The 21,560-nt window shown below is 43.1% G+C and overlaps 1 protein-coding gene across 1 annotated transcript in view; it reads left to right on the top strand.

Annotated features, from left to right (window-relative positions):
* Positions 1–21,560, top strand: part of CREBBP (CREB binding protein) — an 846,007-nt gene that overhangs the window by 459,858 nt on the left and 364,589 nt on the right. The window contains exons 13-14 of the mRNA XM_030211575.1: positions 1,989–2,177; positions 12,650–13,072. Coding sequence (XP_030067435.1) covers positions 1,989–2,177; positions 12,650–13,072 — 612 coding nt within the window. The remainder of the gene's footprint in view (positions 1–1,988; positions 2,178–12,649; positions 13,073–21,560) is intronic.

The following is a 21,560-nucleotide window of genomic DNA, read 5'->3' as shown; positions in this document are numbered from 1 at the left end:
AGAGTGTCCTGTTCCTTCTTTTATGAAAGTGTACTGCATACCTTAGAATGCAAGCGATCCTTAGCCTTCTATCTGGAGCAGACTAAAGCCCACAGATAATCCACCCAGCTTTTTATTTCTTTTGACCCAAACCGGATGGGGGTAGCCATCAGCAAACACACAGTTTCTAATTGGCTTACTCTAATTGACTGACTAGAGGGCCATGTCAAGGCCCATAATAACCCACTTCAGGTCAGCCTCCATAGATGAGATCTGCAAAGCTGTGACGTGGTCTTTTGTCCACACATTCACATCTCATTAGTGCCTTGATCAGGATACCTGATGTGACAGCCGATTTTGTCAGACAGTTCTGCAGAATTTGTTCAGTGTCTATAATCCAACACTAACCCCCCCCCCCCCCCCGGGCCTTGTTTTGTTCTGTTCAGGCTGCACCTCCACAGCTAGAATGTATATAGTTTTTGGGTTGATTGACTTCCAGGCCTCGATGTTTCGAGTCCCTATTGTCCTAGTATTATTGTTTTTGGTGAGCCTAGTAGCTAGGGATTCCCAGCTGTGAGAATACATCTGGCTTGCTTGTCCTCTGAGAAAGTGAAGTTACTCACTTGTAGCAGGTGTTCTCCAAGGACAGCGGCCCAAGTATTCTCACAAACTCTCCCACCTCCCCTTGGAGTTGAATTCTTTAGCTTTATTAGCTGGTGGAGGGACCTGCGCTCGTGTGTCAGGTAGGGACGGCACCAGCGCATGCACAGTGGGATGCGTCTAGAAACTTAATACTACTACTAATTATTTCTATAGCGCTACTAGATGTACGTAGTGCTGTACTACTAATTATTTCTATAGCGCTACTAGATGTACGTAGTGCTGTACACATTATATGCAGGTACTTTCTCTGTCCCTAGGGGGCTCACAATCTAAGTTTTCTTTTTCTACCTGAGGCAATGGAGAGTTAAGTGACTTGCCCAAGCTCACAAGGAGCTGCAGTGGGAATCGAACCCAGGTTGCCAAGATCAAAACCTGCTGCACTTACCCCTAGGCGGCTGACTACTCCTACAACCGTCACGCTAGTCAGTTCCACACCAGGCTCTGTCGAATGACATCGCCCAACTGTGAAAATACTTGGCCGGCTGTTCTCGGAGAGCACTTGTAACTTTGCTATTCTGGGTGTTTTTCTTTATGCTTGGCTCTCAAGATTTTTATTATACTGTAATAGATATTAGAACAAAATTTAAAAGAGAAGCAAATAGATTACATCTCCATAAAAATGTTTACCTTTATTTCTTGCACATTATTCTAGGATCACCTTCCCATTTGAATTTGAAGACAATTCCTAGTTAGCGATTACCTATTGCAGGTAGCCTTTATGTTAAAGTAAATGAAGGGACACAGCTGCTTGTAAACAGAAACAACTGATTTACTTCTCTGAGCTAATAATTTGAAAATGCTACTGCAGTCAGTGCTACAGTTTTATTATAGCTTTACAACTTTCTCTGCACATAGTTATATCCTTGTCGTAGACTGTATCTCCCTATCTGTATCACCTAAGTAGTAAACATTCCACTTCTGTTTCTCACATTCAGCTCCTCCAGTGTCCTTGTGTCCTTTTTAAATTGCAGTAGTGCCATTTCTGTGGCTTATCGAATATGGTTGTCATTGGTGAATACAAAGTGTTTACCTGTAAAAGGTGTGTTCTAATGACAGCAGTCCAACAATCCAAACAGCCCACCCACCTCCCAGTTTGACTGTACATAAACAGTCACAAGTTGGGTGGCCTGAAGGAAATCATAATACATGCTGCAAGCCCTGGAAAATATTTTCCATGTGTGCCTGGTAGGAGACACGTGGCCCATCTATTTTGCTCGTTGCACTGCTTTCATCAGAGTGTCTATTTACATGTAAGTAAATGCAGAATTTTAAAAGTTATTCTTTGTTATTCTTATGTTTTACTTTGACAGTTATTTTGTTTTATTTGTCTCATTTTTGCTCTGTAGATGGCTATGTCTCCTTCTCGTACTTCTCAGCCACAGAGTATGATAGGAGCTCATTCTAATAACATGATGGGACAGGCACCAACGCAGAACCAGTTTCTGCAGCAAAATCCATTCCCAGCATCCAGTGGAACTATGAATGTAAACAATGTGGGAATAGGCCAAACACCCCCTCAGGCCGGAGTGCAACAGGTACTACTCACTTTTGCATTTTGAATTTTTATGCAATGGAATCCTTAATGACAGATATTGTAGGTTTAATATTGCCATATAGTGTCTGGAGGACATGATTACACGGGGTCCAAGAAAACAGCAGGGCAACCGGTCTGCAAACTCCAAAATGGAAAAACAAAAGAGCAGATTGATGAGAGAGAAAAATATCAATTTATTATATGACAAAAATATTCAGAATCAGCCCGACACTAGCCCATGTTTCGCCCTGCAGGGCTGCGTCAGGGGCTACAAAACAAATAACATGACATTTAAAAACTTGTATAATCACAAATAAGATGTCTAAATATACAAAATTAAAAACATATAGAAATGTATTGATGTCCATAAAAATCAATGATTTATATACTCAATAACAACCAATAAAAATGATATATATTCTAAAAGCAACATATATAAATTATTGTAGAAATTTTTATGTACAATTTTTATATAAAATTTTAATAGAATCTTTATAATACGTAAGGCTACCAAAACTAAATTATAAAATATAAATTATCGCATAAAAAAACAATGAAATATAGATATCCCACATAAAGAATGAAATAATATGTTAATATGATATATTGTTCTTTTATAATACCAGATGAATGAGTAAAAAAAAATGTGATTCAATATCAAGTTGATTAAATGAAACATAAACATTATTCATGAGCGTAAATACCTAAAAGGAATTAAATACACAAACAAGACACCTACCTATATAATATTCCTTTACAGTCAAGGAAATATTAGTATTGCTGTATAAACTGGAAAAATACAAATAAACATCAAAAATTTAAATGGATATTAAAAAATGCAAAATGGATATAAAAAAAACAAATGAGTATCATAAATTCACATGTCCAGAAATTGTGGAAGCATATATCTTCAAAGGGTTGTTGAAAAAAACAGCATAACGGATAAGTCACAAAAGGTAGCGACCTAAACAGTGATTAATAATAAAATTTAGTTTTAAATTGTTCTAAGTGAAAGACTTGTATGATAGTCTATATGTTCAAATTGAAGAGAAAAAGTTGAAAAAATGTGAAAAGAAGTGGAAAAAACTCATAGATGTTATATGTCAATTTCTTGCTCATAGCAAACGATTTGAATTAAATTACTTTCATTGAACATTTTGGTCCCAAATTCAAATAAGAAAAAAGATCAATAAAAGAACAAAGTGACTTACGCGAGGTCTATCCTACACCCACACGACTCTGAAATGCTGAAAAAACAAGATGGCCAAAAAAGAAGCTTAAATAAGGGAAAGAAGGGTCATGAACCGGAAGTAAATCATGCTTGCCCAATTTGTGTGCAATTAAAAATGTAGTTGTTGTTATTGAGCCAATCTAAATAATTGAAAAGATAATTAATTCTGATTAAGGATGTAGTTGTAATTGAGCCAATCTAAATAATTGAAAAGATAATGAATTCTGATAAAAGGATAATAAGAAAGGGTAATGAGAAATTGAAGAGATAATTAATTCTAATAAAAGGATAGTATGACGCACATCTATCCATTTGGGATCTATACTATGATGAAGTCATTCAAAAGTGAAACTAAAAAATGTTAGAAACAGATGCTTGAAATATGTCTTAAAAATGTTCGTAAAAAATGTCAGACACTGAAGATGAATTGACAGGGTCCGTATAAGCCAAAAATGTAAAAAGCTTTCTGCAGATGATAAATATTTAAAAAATATAAAAATAATTATAAAGAAAAAAAGGTTGATAAGGAAAATAGGAAGGTATCTTGATTGGCAAAATCAAAAAAATGAAAAACATTATTACGGAACATGAAAACACAAGTGAAGACATCAACTAATGAACAAAACCAAAAAAGAAAATATTCTTAATTTTGCAATGATTATAGACGAATTATGAAAAATAAATAATAGACTATGAAAAAAATTTGCAAATAAATAAGTGCACCATGAACAAAAAGTGAAAATAGTTGAAAAATGAAAATGACCATAAATACTTTGAATATGACGTATTCATCCATAATAAATATGGAAATAAGATTCATGAATGACTATCAGTATTCACCATAAATACTATTTATGGTATTTGATATTGAATAAATATTTTATAAAACAGAAAGCAAAAATAACTTCATAACAATAAAAATTCAAATAAATGAAAAATCAAAAATAATAGAAAATAAAAATAATGATCCCATGAACTTTCTGCAGATGCTAAATATGAAGGATGAATGACTGAACTGCACAAATAAAACCTGAAAAAAATGAGAAATCTGGTAAACAATGTTATGATTAAAATAGGGGATATTAGGAAACTTAAAATATGTATTGCCTTAAAAATGTCAGCAAGTTAACTATTTAAAAATGACAGGAATATATAAAAATTCAAAAATATGCGAATGTGATAGTGGTAAAGTATTAATAACAAGTGTAGTCAAAGCAAAAAAGTGAATGAATCAAAAAAATAAATATAAAAATGAAACATGAAAATAAAATTGATGAATGACTTTTAGTGTACAAAAGAATTACTATTTATGTTATTTGATATAAATTAAATATTTTAAAATATGTATATCCTTAAACAATAATTAAAAATAAAAAATCAAAATAAAAAATATCAATAATTGTACTCTAAAACATTTTGTAAAGGAAAAAATGGAAATAAAAGATGGATGAATATAAAATATCAAAGAATCAGAACAAATTTTGTAAATAAAAACATGATGTATTAGTGTAGGTGGGTTGTCTTGTGTGTTTACACATGAGTTTAAGGTTTTAACATTTTTATTGATGATAATTCAAAAAGAACATTCCAAATAACAACAGATATGCAGATCAAAGCTGTTGTATTCCTCCGCAACAAAACAATAATATGATCTTTTATCAATCTTTTCTCCCATTTCCCCCCCCTCTTCCCCCCTCCCAACCACTCTCATGTACTACTCAATCCTATAACTAGTGACTCTGCTTAGGACCATCATCCTATGTTAAAGTGGTTAATCCCCTCATTGATGTCCCGATAGTACTATTCTTCATCAAGTGCTTAGTGTCAAACCCCCTTTTCCCCCTCCCCCCTTCCCTTCCTCCCGTTCTTCCCCTTCGGCTCTGTACCCTCCAAGCGTGGGCACCCCTCGACTGCTTTAAAAAGGCGTTCCTGTGTAAAATAAGCTCTGTGCAACACTCAGAAATTGCATTCTCTAAGCTCCGCACTCACTGACGATGGTATTCGCCCTACTAATTGATTTAGATCTATCGATGCAGCCGGTATGCCCAAATCCTGACTCCATCGTCGCTGCAACTCCCCCTTCTGTCTCATCTGAATTGCTTCTAGCGCTCGTTCCAGGGTGGACACCGAGACCCCCTCTATCTTGAATGGGCTCAAAAAAGTTTAATAGTCGCTGTCTAAGGGGAAACCACGTGTCCTCCAAATCCATACTGCAAATATAGTGTTGTACCTGTCTATAGGCAAACAGATCACGCCCGTCCACCTTCCCTGACAGCAACATCGCCTCCCATGTCATTAATTTCCCCTCCGCTTCTAAAAGGTCTCCAACATACTTAACTCCCCTGCTTTCCCACCGTCTAAAACAGATATTATCAATCCCTGGTTCAAAATCTACATTGCCCACCAAGGGTTTCTGGTCTGACTGCTGCGGGTTCCCTTCTAACAAAGATATCAAGTACTTCCAAAACATCCGCATCGATTTCAGGAGAAAGTTGGAGCGCAACTCCTCGGGAAGTTTAGCCACAGGGCAGTGGACCAAGGAGAAAACTTTCCGTTTACCATACATGGCCTGCTCCAACTTCCTAGGTGTGTATGTTTGGCTTTCCAATACCCAGTCTCCCAGGTGCTGGAGCAGACATGCCCATTTATAGCTCTGCGTATCCGGCAGCCCTAATCCCCCCCTGCTGCCACGTACCGATCAAGTATCTAAATGGAGTTCTAGGTTTCTTCCCTTGCCAACAAAAGAGTGATACCATTCTGAATAGAGCATTAAGTTCCCTCCTAGTGAGTTTGATCTGTAGTAGTTGCAGCGTGTATTACTCCTGGGAAACAGGATCATATGAAATAACTGAATACGCCCATACACTGAGATAGGCAGCGATGACCACTGTGATCAGAGCTGGCTTGTCTGCTCTAACAGATGAGACACGTTCAGGTCCTGTATCAGAAATGTCCTATAAGGGGAGTTTGATAACCTAAATATTTAAAGTGGCGCACAGCCCATTTCAAAGGAAATTGTCCCTCCCATTGCTGCTTCACCGAACTACTAGTTGGTAAGGCCAAAGACTTGTCCAAATTTAATTTAAACCCTGAGAAGTCACCAAATTCGGCGAAGCTATCCATCAAAGCAGGAAGGGATTCTCTGAGGTTAGTCAAATGTACCAACAGATCATCGTCAAAAGCCGATACCTTAAAGTCTTGTCCTCCCACTTCCTCTCCATGAATATCTGGGTTCGACAATATCTCCCTAATCAAAGGATCTATGCTTAAAACAAACAGTGGCGATAGCGGGCACCCTTGTTGTGTCCCCCGTTGTATGTCAGTACATAAGTACATAAGTAGTGCCATACTGGGAAAGACCAAAGGTCCATCTAGCCCAGCATCCTGTCACCGACAGTGGCCAATCCAGGTCAAGGGCACCTGGCACGCTCCCCAAACGTAAAAACATTCCAGACAAGTTATACCTAAAAATGAGGAATTTTTCCAGTCCATTTAATAGCGGTCTATGGACTTGTCCTTTAGGAATCTATCTAACCCCTTTTTAAACTCCGTCAAGCTAACCGCCCGTACCACGTTCTCCGGCAATGAATTCCAGAGTCTAATTACACGTTGGGTGAAGAAAAATTTTCTCCGATTCGTTTTAAATTTACCACACTGTAGCTTCAACTCATGCCCTCTAGTCCTAGTATTTTTGGATAGCGTGAACAGTCGCTTCACATCCACCCGATCCATTCCACTCATTATTCTGAGAAGATCCCATTCACCCATATTACTGCCCACGGTGCTTTGTACAATGCTCGCACCGCCTGAATTCATGATCCCTCAAAATCGTAGGTCTCTAAAGTAGCGAACAAAAAGTCCCAACTCTATCGAACGCTTTCTCTGCGTCAAAACTGATCAGAGAAGGCGTCCCCTTCCTTTCCACCCAGTCTATTGAAGCTAGTATTTTCCGCATATTCTTAGCTATAGTCCGCCCCCTCACAAACCCAACCTAACTATCCTCTATCAGAGAAGGTAATATCACCGCCAGTCTATTGGCCAGTATTTTGGCAAACATCTTAGCCTACACATTCAATAAAGATATGGGTCTATAAGATGACGGCTGCTCAGGGTCCTGGCCCGGTTTTAACAATACTACCATCCGGACTTCACTCAGAGAGTCCGACATATCCCCTGTCTCTACAAACTTATTAAACAAAGCCGCCAGAGGTGTCACAATCTGATGGCTTAACACCTTGTAAAATTCATAGCAAAAGCCATCTGGGCCCGGAGCTTTAAACAAAGCCCCTTGTTCTATCACTCTCAACACCTCTTCTGTAATCGGTTGATTTAGTGTAGCTCGCTGTGAATCCCGTAAAGTTGGTAATTCCCTCCCCTCTAAATAGGACCTGCTCTGTAGATCATCCTCCTTCAGGCAAACATACAGCTCCCGATAGTATTGTCGAAATGTTTCTGCTATTTTCCTCATCAGTTCTCACTATCTCTCCCCGGATCTCAAAATTTGCAGTATCTTTTGTTTCCCCATTTTCGCCGCACCAGACCTGCCAACAGTTTTCCCTGTTTATTACCGTAAAGATATAACTGGTATTTATAATATTGCATAGACTTGATTGCTCGAGCATGTAGTAAGGTATTAAGGGAGGCCTGCAACGCCAAAAGATTCGCCTTATTCTGGGAGGTAGGCCTACAGGCCCACTGTTTTCTGGCCTCTCCCACCTGGTAGCTTAAACGAATAATAGCTTTATCTCTCGCCTTCATTTTATAGCTCGTGTATGCTATAATAACCCCGCTCAACACTGCCTTGGCGATTTCCCAAAATAATATCGGGTCTTCTCGATGGGCGGCATTATGCATTTGATAGTCCATCCATTGTTGCGCTAAATGTTCTCGAAACTCATTGTCATGTAGCAGGTATGAGGGGAAATGCCAGTGAACACCAATTTATCCCACCCTTACTTCTAATTGATCCAATTCTACCAGCCCTTTTTAAATTATCCAGTGGTGCTCTCATAGGTAGACCCCTTTCGAACCAGTAAGAAATCTCATATTGCATGCTTATTTATAACAGTCAAACTTTCCATGTCCACTCACAAAGCAAGTACTTTCCTCTGAACTCGTGATGTATTATAACGTTTCAAAAATGGTTCGGAGCCTCAGCTTTCCGAGCGCCCAGACAAACTTCACCCAAGTCTGGGGAGATAGGGGTGTCTCTGTCGGAGGAGTGAGATCCCTACTTCCAGTTCTGATATGTTTCCTCGGGCACTCCGGTCTCCCATCTACTGTATGTCACAATATCTCTCCAGTCGTGCTCTCAATCAACGTGTTCTTTTAAACCAATTCAGAGGTCTTACAGCTTTCAAACAGAGCTGAATATCTTCCTCTTCCACTCTGCACCAATCGTTCTTAATCCAGTAAAGTGATTCATTTTACCAGTGACTCTTCCCAGTTCTGACCTTATCCGCTTTCCCCTCTTCTCACTCAGCGGCAGCCCGTTGCGCCGATACGTGTTGGTTCAGAAACTCGCGAGCCGCCGCAGGTGTGTCAAAGAATGTAGCTTTTCCATCCGAGAATATCTTAAGACGAGCTGGGTACAACAGTGCGAACTGCACGTGTCGCTGATGCAATGTGGAACAAATCTGTGAGTATGCTTTTCTAAGCAACGAAACTCTCATCGAGAAATCTTGAAAGCAGAGTACCGATTTGTTTTTGTACTTCAATGGGCCTTTTGCCCTGATCGCTCTAAGGATCTCCATCTTGTGGACATAATTCAACAACTTGAAAATAACTACTCTTGGCTTAGTGTCTCCTTGTCTTTTAGGGCCCAGTCTATGTGTCCGCTCAATTCGGAGCGGGCCTGCCGTAGATTGTAACTGAAGCGCGTTAGTGAGCCATACTTCCAAAAAGGGACATAATTCGATATCCGTGATGGTTTCTGGTAAACCCACTAAGCGAAGGTTCTCTCTTCTGGATCTGTTTTCAATGTCATCAAGTTTGTTTTCCAGATCCTTTACCCTCGCTTGTAGCATTTCCTTGTCTGTATTTATTTGCTGCACTCGGTCCTCCAGGTCCGACAGCCTTTGGCACGACGCTGCAAATTCGCCTTTTAGTGCCTCCATTTTCCTGTTCATGTTTCAAGTTTGTCTGTAATTCTCTGAAATTTTTGATCCAAGAATAGATTTAATGCCTGAGTTACCTCGGGTACTATTTCGGCCACCCATGCGGAGCATACTGAACTCGGGCCTCCCCCTTCAGCTTCCGCCATTTTGTGGGTTTCAGCCGCCTTTGGCTTATCTCCTTGTTTCCGCACCGATTTAGATGCCATCGAAACCCGGATCTCTTACGCCCGCAGTTGTTCTGTCTCAACCTCCGATCTCTGCTATCTGAAATCTATCTTTGCCGATTTTTGCAGCTGTTATAGCAGTTCTTTCGGTCGGCGCCCGGGAGCTCTCCTCGTCCACGTCTGCTAAAAGCATCACGTGACCCCTACACATGAGTTTAAAAACAAAATTACATTCAAGGAAAAACATTTCAAGAGAGTGAAAAATATGAGAACAAATAAAAAATGTAAATAAAAACAAGATGTATTTGATATAGGTTGGATGTCTTATGTGTTTGCACATGAGTTTGAAAACAAAACTACATTCAAAGAAAAACAGAGAGGTCTGTATCTGCATTCAGACCATTCGGATGAAGAGTATTTAAATCGAAAATTAATTGTTGCTCTTTACATAATAAGTTAATATCCATAGGACCACCTCTCCATTTTTGAGTATATACGAAAATCACACAAAACCGATAGTCTTCAAACTTATGTCCTAGATTTAATGAGTGTTCAACCAAAGGTTTGTCCAAAAGCTTACATTTTAATGTACTCCTGTGCTCAATAATTCTTGTATTAAATATCCTTTTAGTTTTTCCAATATAAACAAAATTGCAAGGGCAAATAACTACATAAACGACATTAGTTGTTTTACAGTTTGAAAATTGTTGTAAATGAATTTCTTTATTTGCTGGTGGTATATATACATTATTCATATTAACGTTGCAGACAGAACAATTTCCACATTGATAATGACCTATAGATAAGTTCCTCAATGGTGTAACAGGATTAGGTAATGCAGATGAAACTAACAAGTCCCTAAGATTCTTTTCTTGTTTATAAGCAACAATTAATTTTTTTGTTATCAAATATTTCTAGACTTTGTAATAGGTACCAATGTTTTTTTTAAATGTAAATGTTGACAATGGAACTGGACATGTTGGTGAAAGGTAAAGTACAAACCTATCTTATCTACATTTGTTTTCTGAGTCGGTTTGAGTAGTGCTTCTCTTGGAATACTTGAAGCTTTCTGAAAGCCTTTTTGTATGCATCTTAACGGATATTCTTTTTCTTTAAACCGGTCTGTGATGTCTAGATCTAAATGTGTACGTTCTAGAATCTGAACAGAGACGTCTTAAACGTAGAAATTGGCTGTAAGGCAAATTTGCTTTAAGACTTGTACTATGACAACTTTCATAATGTAAATATTTATTCATATCTGTCAATTTACGATATGTCAGTAATAAAATCTCTTTGCCCAATACTTATATTTATGTCTAAGAATGATATAGTTTTTCTACCATGTTTCATTTGAAGATTGACATCTAAAGTATTTAACCAAATAAAAAAACTCGGTCAAGTCACTCTGTTCCTTTCCAAATCATGAAAATATCGTCTATATACCTTTTCCAGACAAATATTTTATCCATATATATATTATTTGAAATGTTTCTTTTCAAAATCTGCTACGTTTAAATTAGCTGTGGACAGCGCGAATGCAGCGCCCATTGCTTTACCCTTCACTTGTTGATAAAACTTGCCGTCGAATGCAAAGAAAATTTTTGTCAGTGCTATAATAAATTGTGTTGGAATCCTAAGGTGTGTGATCATATTTAACAATTAGTCTCTGATAATTTCAAGTGTCAGGCTGATTCTGGACATGATTACACTGCATGTTACATTTGGTGTTCCGCAGCCGTCACCTGAAGTCATGTTACTCCATCTAATATTTCATTCCCAATTTTAGCCCTTTTCTGTATGTAAAATATGCTTTCCACACAGGGAAAACTGAAACTACCCCCTTTCTTTTATACTATATTGAAATGAATTGTCTAGAATATGGACAGGTGATTTACAAATTTAATGAAATAAAATGTAGACGCATAGAATTTCACATAAGAATTTGTTATTCACATGCACTTAATGTCTACATTTCATGTGTTATAATTTCTGGTAAAGATCTTTAGACAGCCAGTCTAGTTGGCTTTTTGTATCACAGTTGTAAGTTGCATTTCAGTCCTGAAAGTTAGTTAAAAATAGGGATAATTTTGTATTTTACAGCTAATTAGTAATATCTTAATGGAGCCCATAAAAAACATCTTACCTCATTTATTTTCATTGTCAGGAACAAGTATTGCCACTTTTTTGCACTCCTGAGAAAGTTTTGGTCTTTGTTTAAATGGTGATTCTGCCCCTTGTTTGAGCTTTTTTCAGTTTTCCTTAGTTCATCGTCTCTTGTAATACAGTGGAAAGAAATAAAACTGTCCCTCTTTTTCTCACAAAATAACACTTCTTTTAAATAGCCAAAGCAGTTAGACGTAAGTGAATAAGTTCTGACATAAGTGAATTACTCTTCTGTTGTTAATATGAAAGATAGCTAAATGTTTCCTGATACAGATGTGAATTTCAAGAGGTGATGACTACAGAAGATTAGTATCGCAGAGAGTTGTCATTTAGCCATTTTAGGAGCCCTTTTACTAGGTTGCGGTAGGCACTAATGCAGCTTAAAATGGCGTACCGCAGGATGTGCTCAGGCAACCCTCAGTAACTTCCAAATTAGTACACACTAATCCAGGCACTAAAAAAATTGTTTTTTTTTGGAGAGGGGCATGTCAGGGTACGAAGAGTGGGTGGGTATTCCTGAACTAAACAGTGCTCTCTGGTTAGCGCAGGATTACCACATGAGCACTTACCGCCTCCAAAATGGCCTTAGCATGCGGGAAAGTTCTGTTCAAGGGCACACTAAGGCCACTTTTTGCCACAGCTTAGTAAAAGGAAACTTAAATGCAAAAGAGGGCAAATCAACTAAGATGAAAAATAAATTGCTATTGTGCATAATGAAATCCACTTTTCAAGACATCTAAATTATAGAAGTATTATTAGTATATGGGCTTTTTTTGTGTGTTTGTTTTTTTTAAAGCAGAATCCAGTTCCTAGTGCCTCTCTCCCCATCACTAACTCCATGAATCTGCTGGGGCCACAGAGTGGACAGTTGCCACGACCACCGGTATCCCAGTCTCCTCTCCATCAAACTCCAACTTCTGCCTCAACTGTAGCTGTAATGCCGCCAATCCAGCTCCCAATTCCACCAGGAAAGACAACACCACAACCTGCAGCTCCTGCTCAGCCATCAACCCCGGTGTCATCTTCAGCGCAAACTCCAACACCAACACCAGGCTCTGTACCAAATGCCACTCAGACACAAAGCACCCCTACTGTCCAGGCAGCAGTACAGGCTCAAGTCATACCACAACCACAAACTCCAGTTCAGACTCAGTCTGTACCAACTCCTCAGTCTAGTCAACAGCAACCAGCATCTGTGCAGACACTGCCTCCTGGCACTCCGGTGAGTAACTTTCAAAAAACACAAATATCATTATAATGATAACACTAATAGTTCAAATGACATGTCTGTGTTAAATTGGGGAGGGGGGGTGTGCTGTTCAATATTTTACCAAAATATTTCAATTTTTGTGGAAGTTTGGCAGGCATTCAGTCCTGTTGCCCATCAGTCAGCTCAGCTTTTTAAAGAAACGTGTTCAGTTGTTTTTGAGCCTGATGTGTGTATTTAATAAAATGTTGGAGACATCTTTTACATTGTAGCTCACTGTACTTGAAAGTTCTAAATACAAATTTGACGTTCTGTTTGAAGTAGGTGTAGAAAATTACCGCTCTAAAAGAACCCAACCAGAAAACACCCAATGTATAGATGCAAACAAAAGTTTTCTGCACTTTGATGTGACAAACAGAAATGACAAAATTCAATAATTTAATGATAGTAATTTGAAATGGTCACACTCGGTACTTGAACTGTGACAGTTGTAGTCCTCGGTAAGACAGGAGCTTTAAGTTTAAATGAAACAGCCGTAGATCAGCTGACATTTAGCTCTAAAACACATTCTCGAGTGAACAAAACAATAATGTTCAAAGTACACTAAATCAAATCGTGATAAATACAATAAATATTTTATAACATTTCCATGAATTTCAAATCTTGGAAACATCCCAAAATTTAAATATCACATAGCTCAATCAGCCAGAATGAATTTCATGACAAATGACGCTGGCAGTTCTCAAATGAATGTGAAATCACTTATCTGAATCTCTGTCCATATATTCAATGTAATGGGTTCTACAGATCTCCATTTCGGATTAAAAAAAAGAAAAATCCTTCCTTAGGACCCCAAACAGTCCAGTCTTAAAAGAAGAGCCTGATGCCATTTGGCAAGCTTCAAAATGGTGGTGAAGATATGAACAGAGATTCAGATAAGTGATTTCACATTCACTTGAGAAGCTGCCAACATCATTTGTCATGCAGTTCATTCTGGCTGATTGGTCTATGTGATATTTCAATTTTTGGACAGTTTCCAGGATTTGACATTCATGGAAATGTTATAAAATATTTATTGTATAACCATGATTTGATTTAGAGCACTTTGCACGTTATTGTTTGGTTCACTCGAGGCTGTATTGTGGAGCTGAATGTCAGCTGATTTACGGCTGTTTCATTTAAACTTAAAGCTCCCGTCTTACCGAGAACTACAGTTGTCACAGTTCAAGTACTGAGAGTGAACATTTCAAAATTACTGTCATATTATTGAATTTTGTCATTTCTGTTACATCAAAGTGCAGAAAACGTTTTTGTACACCTACTTCAGTATATAGATGCAAAGTAGATGCTATACCATTGGTATCTTACAATGTAACACGGGTTTGTTTTTTTTAGCTGAATATAAATTTCTCTATATATACAACTTAAAAAAAAAAAGTGTGTTTGAATTGTACAACAAAACCAATTTTTCCTATGAAAATATGAACGTTGCAGATAATTAAAGGTGAAATGTGGGGGCTTTCATTTCAAAAGCCGTGGCCACCCGCCCTCAGCATCAGGAGCAGACAAATGAATATAGCCTATATTAGGCGAATCTTTAAAGCTCACTGAAACATCATATAGCTCCCCAACACAACTTGTGTAATGCAAACCAAAATTAAATACGTGAAATATAAATCGCTGACACAACTATAATATGTGCTAGCGACATGAGGCCCAAATCAAAGTTGCATACCAAAGGCATTTTCTCTGTATTCAAATGGTCACATTGATATAAGAACACTTATCTCTGCATAACTGTTCAGAATTCATAAGGCAGGGAGGTTCAGTAGGGTTACGTTTCGGAGAACTATCTTTAAGAACCCCAAACTGCTGGTAGTATGTTACACTTGTGGTAAATGTGAGCCCACCATACCCACATGTAGGTGCCCCCCTTCATCCCTAAGGGCTATGGTAGTGGTGTACAGTTGTAGGGAGTGGGTATTGGGGGGGGTTGGTGGGCTCAGCACCCAAGGTAAGGGAGCTTTGCACCTGGGAGCGTTGGTGTCCTGGCATGTGAGGAGGACCAGTGCACTACGAATGCTGGCTCCTCCCACGACCAAATGGCTTGGATTTGGTCGTTTCTGAGATGGGTGTCCTAGTTTTCCATTATCGCTGAAAACCAGGGACGAACATCTCTAAGGACAACAATCTCTAAGGTCGACCTAAATGTTGAGATTTTGGCGTCCCCGACCGTATTATCGAAACGAAAGATGGACGTCCATCTTGTTACGGTAATACGGGTTTCCTCGCCCCTTCGCCGGAACGTCCTTAGAGATGGATGCCCTTAGAGATGGTTGTCCCTGTTCGATTATGCCCCTCCACGTGTCTTTAAGATAAGCAAAAAAGAGGCATCTTCCTTCCCTATTAACTTAGGTGCCCTGTTATAAAATTCCTCTTTTGAGGTGTTATTTTATAAAGAGAAATAGATTCCTACTTTTATTTATAAAATTGTCTTTTGGGACCTGAGGCTTGGATTAGTGGTTGGTTTTAGAGAGCTGCTAATAAGTTACTGAACGGTGATTATTGATCTTTCTGACTTTAATACCCTCTATGCTGACTTTATGGAGGAATCCGTGAAGATTCCTGGAATAGACTTTCTGAACCAGTACGTCAAGCTCCATCTCTGGCCGTCTTCAAAGTGTACAGCGCTGCGTACGTTTAGTTGCGCTATAGAAATGATTAGTAGTATATAACAATGAAAGTGTGCATTCCATATCATCTTGCTGATCAATCCATAGACTGGTGGGTTGTGTCCATCTACCAGCAAGTGGAGATAGAGAGCAATCCTTTTGCCTCCCTATATGTGGTCATGTGCTGCCGGAAACTCCTCAGTATGTTCTCTATCTCAGCAGGTGGTGGTCACACACAGCATCAGCTCTGGCTAGGTCTCCAAGCCTAATTTTTAGGTTTTGTTGAGTACCTGGGGTTGAGGGCTCTTCTTGAGCAAGTGCAAACCTGGTGGCGCCAGGTCCCTCCTTTTCTCCCCCCTCCCGCTGGCTCCGTTAAAAAAAAACAAAACCAAAACATTTTGGACGTCCTTAAGGGCGTTTATTTCGATGTTTATTTAAACGTTTATTGCAGCTACTCACTGGGACACCAGGTCGTTACAGCTCGGAGCGAGAAGTAGGTAATTTTTTACCTTTTTATAGCGGGCAGGGGGTTTCCCGATCGATCTCCACGTGGCCTATGGCGTCGGAGGGCGAGGGCACGAAGAATCGCTCCCTGGACCGCGTGTGCGCTTCTAGCGGGGATGCGGGGGTCTTAAAGTCTGATTCGCCCTTGTTGGGTGTCAGTTCGGAGGCCGGTCAGTGTCCCGGGTCTTCCTCCGGTGCGGTGGTTTTTCCCGCCATAAACGCCCATCCCCCGCTGCTCGCCTCCGCCATCTTGGCCGGCCACTCTGCTCGGACGGCTTCTTCTTGGGCCGCCCTTGAGCTGGGAGACGTTAATGCCATGGCCGCCCTTGATTTGGGCGACGGCAAAAAAGCGGCTAAAGTTAAGCGCCGTTCTTCCCGCGCGGCTCCGCGGAGTGTCGCGCCGGACGCCATCTTGGATGCGCAGCATGTTTCTCCCCCGCTCTTGCGAGCGCCGGTTGAGGGTGCCCAAGCTGCTGAAGTGCACAGTCTGGGGGGTTTCTCCCCCGAGTTTATTTTGCTGCTGCATCAGGCTTTTCTTATGCAAAACGCTGCCCCTTCTCCCTTGTCCGATAACGGGGTTGAGGCCCCCGGAAGTAAACGCCCTCGGGTGGATTCCCGGGCCTTAGAGGACGCTGTTTCCTCTGATGTAGATGAGGGCAGCGTATCTGAGTTCTCCCAACGGTCCTTTGGGGATTCCTTGGAGGAGACGGATTCCCGCTCGGATGGAGCGGATGACCCCTCTGCAGCGCGGATCTTTCGCTCAGAGGATTTGCCCAACCTGTTACTGCAGGCCATGAGCATTTTGAAGATTTCCTCGCCAGAGGACGTCTCTCCCTCAGCCCCTGTTGGCTCTGCCATTATGCTGGGGACGAAGCGCCCGCCTAGAACCTTCCACGTGCATGATGCCATGCACACCTTAATTTCGGCTCAATGGGATGTCCCGGAAGCGAGCCTCAAAGTGGCTAGGGCTATGTCCCGCCTCTATCCTTTGCCTGAAAGTGAACGTGAGGCCTTTATTTGGCCTACCGTGGATTCTTTAATTGCTGCGGTGACTAAGAAAACGGCGTTGCCGGTGGAAGGTGGCACGACCCTAAAGGACGCCCAAGACAGAAGATTGGAAGCGGCTTTAAGGTCGTCCTTCGAGGCGGCTGCCTTAAGTTTGCAGGCCTCAGTTTGCGGCTCCTATGTGGCCAGGGCGTGCCTGACGATGGTGCAGCGGGCTTCCCCCTCGGATCCTTCCTTGAGGGCTGACTGGCCGGCCCTGGAATTGGGCTTGGCTTATTTGGCAGACTTACTGTATGATGTCTTGAGAGCCTCGGCTAAAGGTATGGCTCAGACAGTCTCTGCGCGGCGCTGGCTTTGGCTGAAACATTGGTCTGCGGACCACGCCTCTAAGTCCCGCCTGGCTAAGTTGCCTTTTAAAGGCAAGCTGCTCTTTGGGGTCGAGCTGGACAAAATCGTGACCGATCTCGGCACGTCTAAGGGCAAGAGGTTACCAGAGGTCAGGGCTCGGGCCAGTGCTCGCCCCGGTATCTCCAGAGGACAGTTTCAGGAAGCCCGTCGGTACCGCCCGGGCAAGTCGGGTTCCTCTGCCCCCTCTTCCTTCAAGAGGAATTTCTCCCCCAAGCAGCCTTCCTTTCGCAGAGACCGCCGTCCCGGAGGTGCGCCCTCCGGTCCTCCCCCAGGGTCTCGTACCCAATGACGGGGTCCTGGTCCATGGCCCAGTGCAGATTGGAGGACGCCTGTCCTCGTTTCTGGGCGAGTGGACCAGGGTAACTTCAGACGCTTGGGTGCTGGAAGTCATCAGAGACGGCTACAAGCTAGAGTTCTGCCGACCCTTAAGAGACGGGTTTGTACTCTCTCCCTGCAAGTCTACGGTCAAAGCTGTGGCAGTGCAGCAGACCTTGGACAATCTGATCCGCCTGGGTGGGGTCGTTCCGGTGCCAGAAAATCAGCTTGGCAAGGGACGTTACTCCATTTACTTTGTGGTACCAAAGAAAGGAGGTTCTGTACGGCCTATCCTCGACCTCAAAGGGGTCAATCGGGCCTTGAAAGTTCGGCACTTTCGCATGGAGACTCTCCGCTCTGTTATAGCGGTAGTGAAGGCAGGGGAGTTCCTGGCATCCTTGGACATCAAGGAAGCGTACTTGCATATTCCCATCTGGCCTCCTCATCAACGCTTTCTGCGTTTTGCAGTCCTGGGCCGACACTTCCAGTTCAGAGCCCTCCCGTTCGGGTTGGCTACTGCTCCGCGGACCTTCTCCAAAGTAATGGTGGTCATCGCGGCCTTCCTGCAAAAGGAAGGAGTACAAGTCCATCCTTATCTGGACGACTGGTTGCTCCGAGCCCCCTCTTATGCAGAGTGCGGCAAAGCTGTGGACCGGGTGATTGCTCTTTTGAGCTCCCTGGGGTGGATCATCAACTGGGAGAAAAGCCAGCTGCGCCCGACTCAGTCCCTGGAGTATCTGGGAGTTCGATTCGACACCCAAGTGGGCAGAGTGTTCCTGCCAGACAATCGGATTGTCAAACTTCAGGCTCAGGTGGACCAGTTCCTAGTAGCCTCTCCGCTTCGGGCTTGGGACTATGTGCAGCTGTTGGGCTCTATGACAGCCACGATGGAAGTAGTGCCCTGGGCCAGGGCTCATATGAGACCACTACAACACTCTCTGCTGCAGCGCTGGACTCCGGTGTCGGAGGATTATGCTGTGCGCCTTCCCTTGGACCCAGCAGTGCGCAAGGTGCTGAGCTGGTGGCTGAAGACAGACAAGTTGTCTGCAGGGATGCCTCTTGTGACCCCGGAGTGGATTGTCGTCACGACGGACGCCTCTTTGACGGGCTGGGGAGCCCACTGCTTGGGAAGGACAGCGCAGGGGCTCTGGTCTCCTGCAGAGGCAAAGTGGTCTATCAACCTCCTGGAACTCAGAGCCATTCGGTTGGCGCTTTTGGAGTTCCTCCCGGTACTGGCGTTGAAGCCAGTACGGGTCCTGTCGGACAATGCCACGGCTGTGGCCTATGTCAACCGCCAGGGAGGTACCAAGAGCGCTCCTCTAGCCAAGGAAGCCATGAATCTATGCCAGTGGGCGGAAGCGAACCTGGAACAGCTGTCAGCTGCCCACATTGCCGGAGTCATGAATGTCAAGGTGGACTTTCTCAGTCGCCATACCTTGGATCCCGGAGAGTGGCAGTTATCGGCTCAGGCGTTCTTGGACATCACGAAGCGCTGGGGCCAGCCGAGCCTAGATCTGATGGCGTCATCGGCCAATTGCCAAGTGCCGCGCTTTTTCAGCAGAGGACGGGACCCTCGATCTCTGGGAGTAGATGCTCTTCTCCAACAGTGACCGACACAAGAACTTCTCTATGTGTTCCCGCCCTGGCCCATGTTGGGCAGGGTACTAGACCGGGTGGCAAAGCATCCGGGCCGGATAATCCTGGTGGGTCCGGACTGGCCCAGACGTCCCTGGTATGCGGACTTGATCAGGCTCTCAGTGGACGACCCTCTGCGGCTGCCAGTGGAGCAGGGCCTGTTGCATCAGGGTCCCGTGGTGATGGAGGATCCCTCCCCCTTTGGTCTTACGGCCTGGCTATTGAGCGGCAGCGTCTGAGGAAGAAGGGCTTCTCAGACAAGGTCATCGCCACTATGCTGAGAGCGAGGAAGCGCTCTACTTCTACTGCTTACGCCAGGGTTTGGCGTACCTTTGCAGCGTGGTGTGAAGCAGGCTCACTTTCTCCCTTCACTGCTCCAATTTCTTCAGTGCTGGCGTTCCTGCAAGAAGGTCTGGAGAAAGGCCTGTCGCTCAGTTCCCTTAAAGTCCAGGTAGCGGCTCTGGCTTGGTTCAGGGGCCGCCTGAAGGGTGCTTCCCTGGCTTCGCAGCCAGATGTGGTACGTTTTCTCAAGGGAGTTAATCACCTGCGCCCTCCTCTGCACTCAGTGGTGCCTGCGTGGAATCTCAACCTGGTGCTAAGAGCATTGCAGAAGCCGCCTTTTGAACCCTTGTCGAGGGCATCTCTGAAAGACCTAAAGTTGAAAGCAGTCTTTTTTGTGGCTATCACTTCAGCCAGAAGAGTTTCCGAGCTCCAGGCACTCTCATGTCGAGAGCCTTTTCTGCAGTTCACTGAGGCAGGAGTGACTATTCGCACAGTGCCTTCCTTCCTGCCCAAGATTGTTTCTCGCTTCCATGTGAATCAGCAGCTCTGTCTCCCCTCCTTTCGTAGGGAGGACTACCCAGAGGAATACTCTGCTCTCAAATATCTGGATGTGAGACGAGTCATCATCAGATACTTGGAAGTGACCAATGATTTCCGGAAATCGGATCATCTGTTTGTCCTGTTTGCAGGTCCTAGTAAGGGTCTGCAGGCTGCTAAGCCTACAGTGGCAAGATGGGTCAAGGATGCCATTGCAGCGGCTTATGTGGCCGCGGGGAAGGTGCCGCCTATCCAGCTGAAGGCTCACTCCACTAGAGCTCAGGCGGCTTCGATGGCAGAGGCCGGGTCCGTCTCCTTGGAAGAGATTTGCAAGACGGCAACTTGGGCATCGGCCCATACCTTCTCCAGGCATTACCGCTTGACTGTGGCTGCTCAGGCGGAGGCCCGGTTTGGAGCTTCAGTGTTGCGGTCAGGGATTTCAATGTCCTGCCCTGTGTGAGTACTGCTTCGGTACATCCCACCAGTCTATGGATTGATCAGCATGATGGTATGGAAGGTAAAATTATGTATCATACCTGATAATTTTCTTTCCATTAATCATAGCTGATCAATCCATAGCCCCTCCCAGATATCTGTACTGTTTATATTCTGGTTGCATTTCAGGTTCAAGTTTAGTCTTCAGTTCCTGTTCAGGAGGACTTCGTGTTCAAGTTTTTTCAATTGGATTCTTCAAGAGTTGAGACGAGTTTGTGTTACAGTGAGCTACTACTACTACTACTATTTAGCATTTCTATAGCGCTACAAGGCATACGCAGAGCTGCTGCATTCCTCTCCCCTCCGTTTTACGGGGCTGGATTGAGACTTAAATTCTGCCGGCGCTCCCTCCCGCTTCGTGTGGCTGTAGGGCAGCTTTGTACCCCTCCCGTTTCGGCGGTGTTAGGGTCAGTCAGCTCCTCCCGCGGTTGCGGTTGCAGGATAAGCCAGATCCCCCCGCATCGGCGGGTGTGGTGTCCCTCCCCCACTCCGCGGGGATGAGCTGGACGGATTCCCCTCCCCCACTTGTGTGGGGATGAGCTGGGTTAATTCCCCTCCCCCGTTTCGGCGGTGGTGAGCTGGGCAGTGTGTCCCTTTGTGGGTGTAATTCTCTGTGCTGAGTCCTGCGGATGAAGCTTGGATATCGACAT

Source organism: Microcaecilia unicolor, chromosome 8 (genome assembly GCF_901765095.1).
Source record: "Microcaecilia unicolor chromosome 8, aMicUni1.1, whole genome shotgun sequence".
NCBI classification, from domain to species: Eukaryota; Metazoa; Chordata; class Amphibia; order Gymnophiona; family Siphonopidae; genus Microcaecilia; species Microcaecilia unicolor.
Note: the sequence above shows the minus strand (reverse complement) of the source record. Positions and strands in the feature narration are given on the sequence as shown.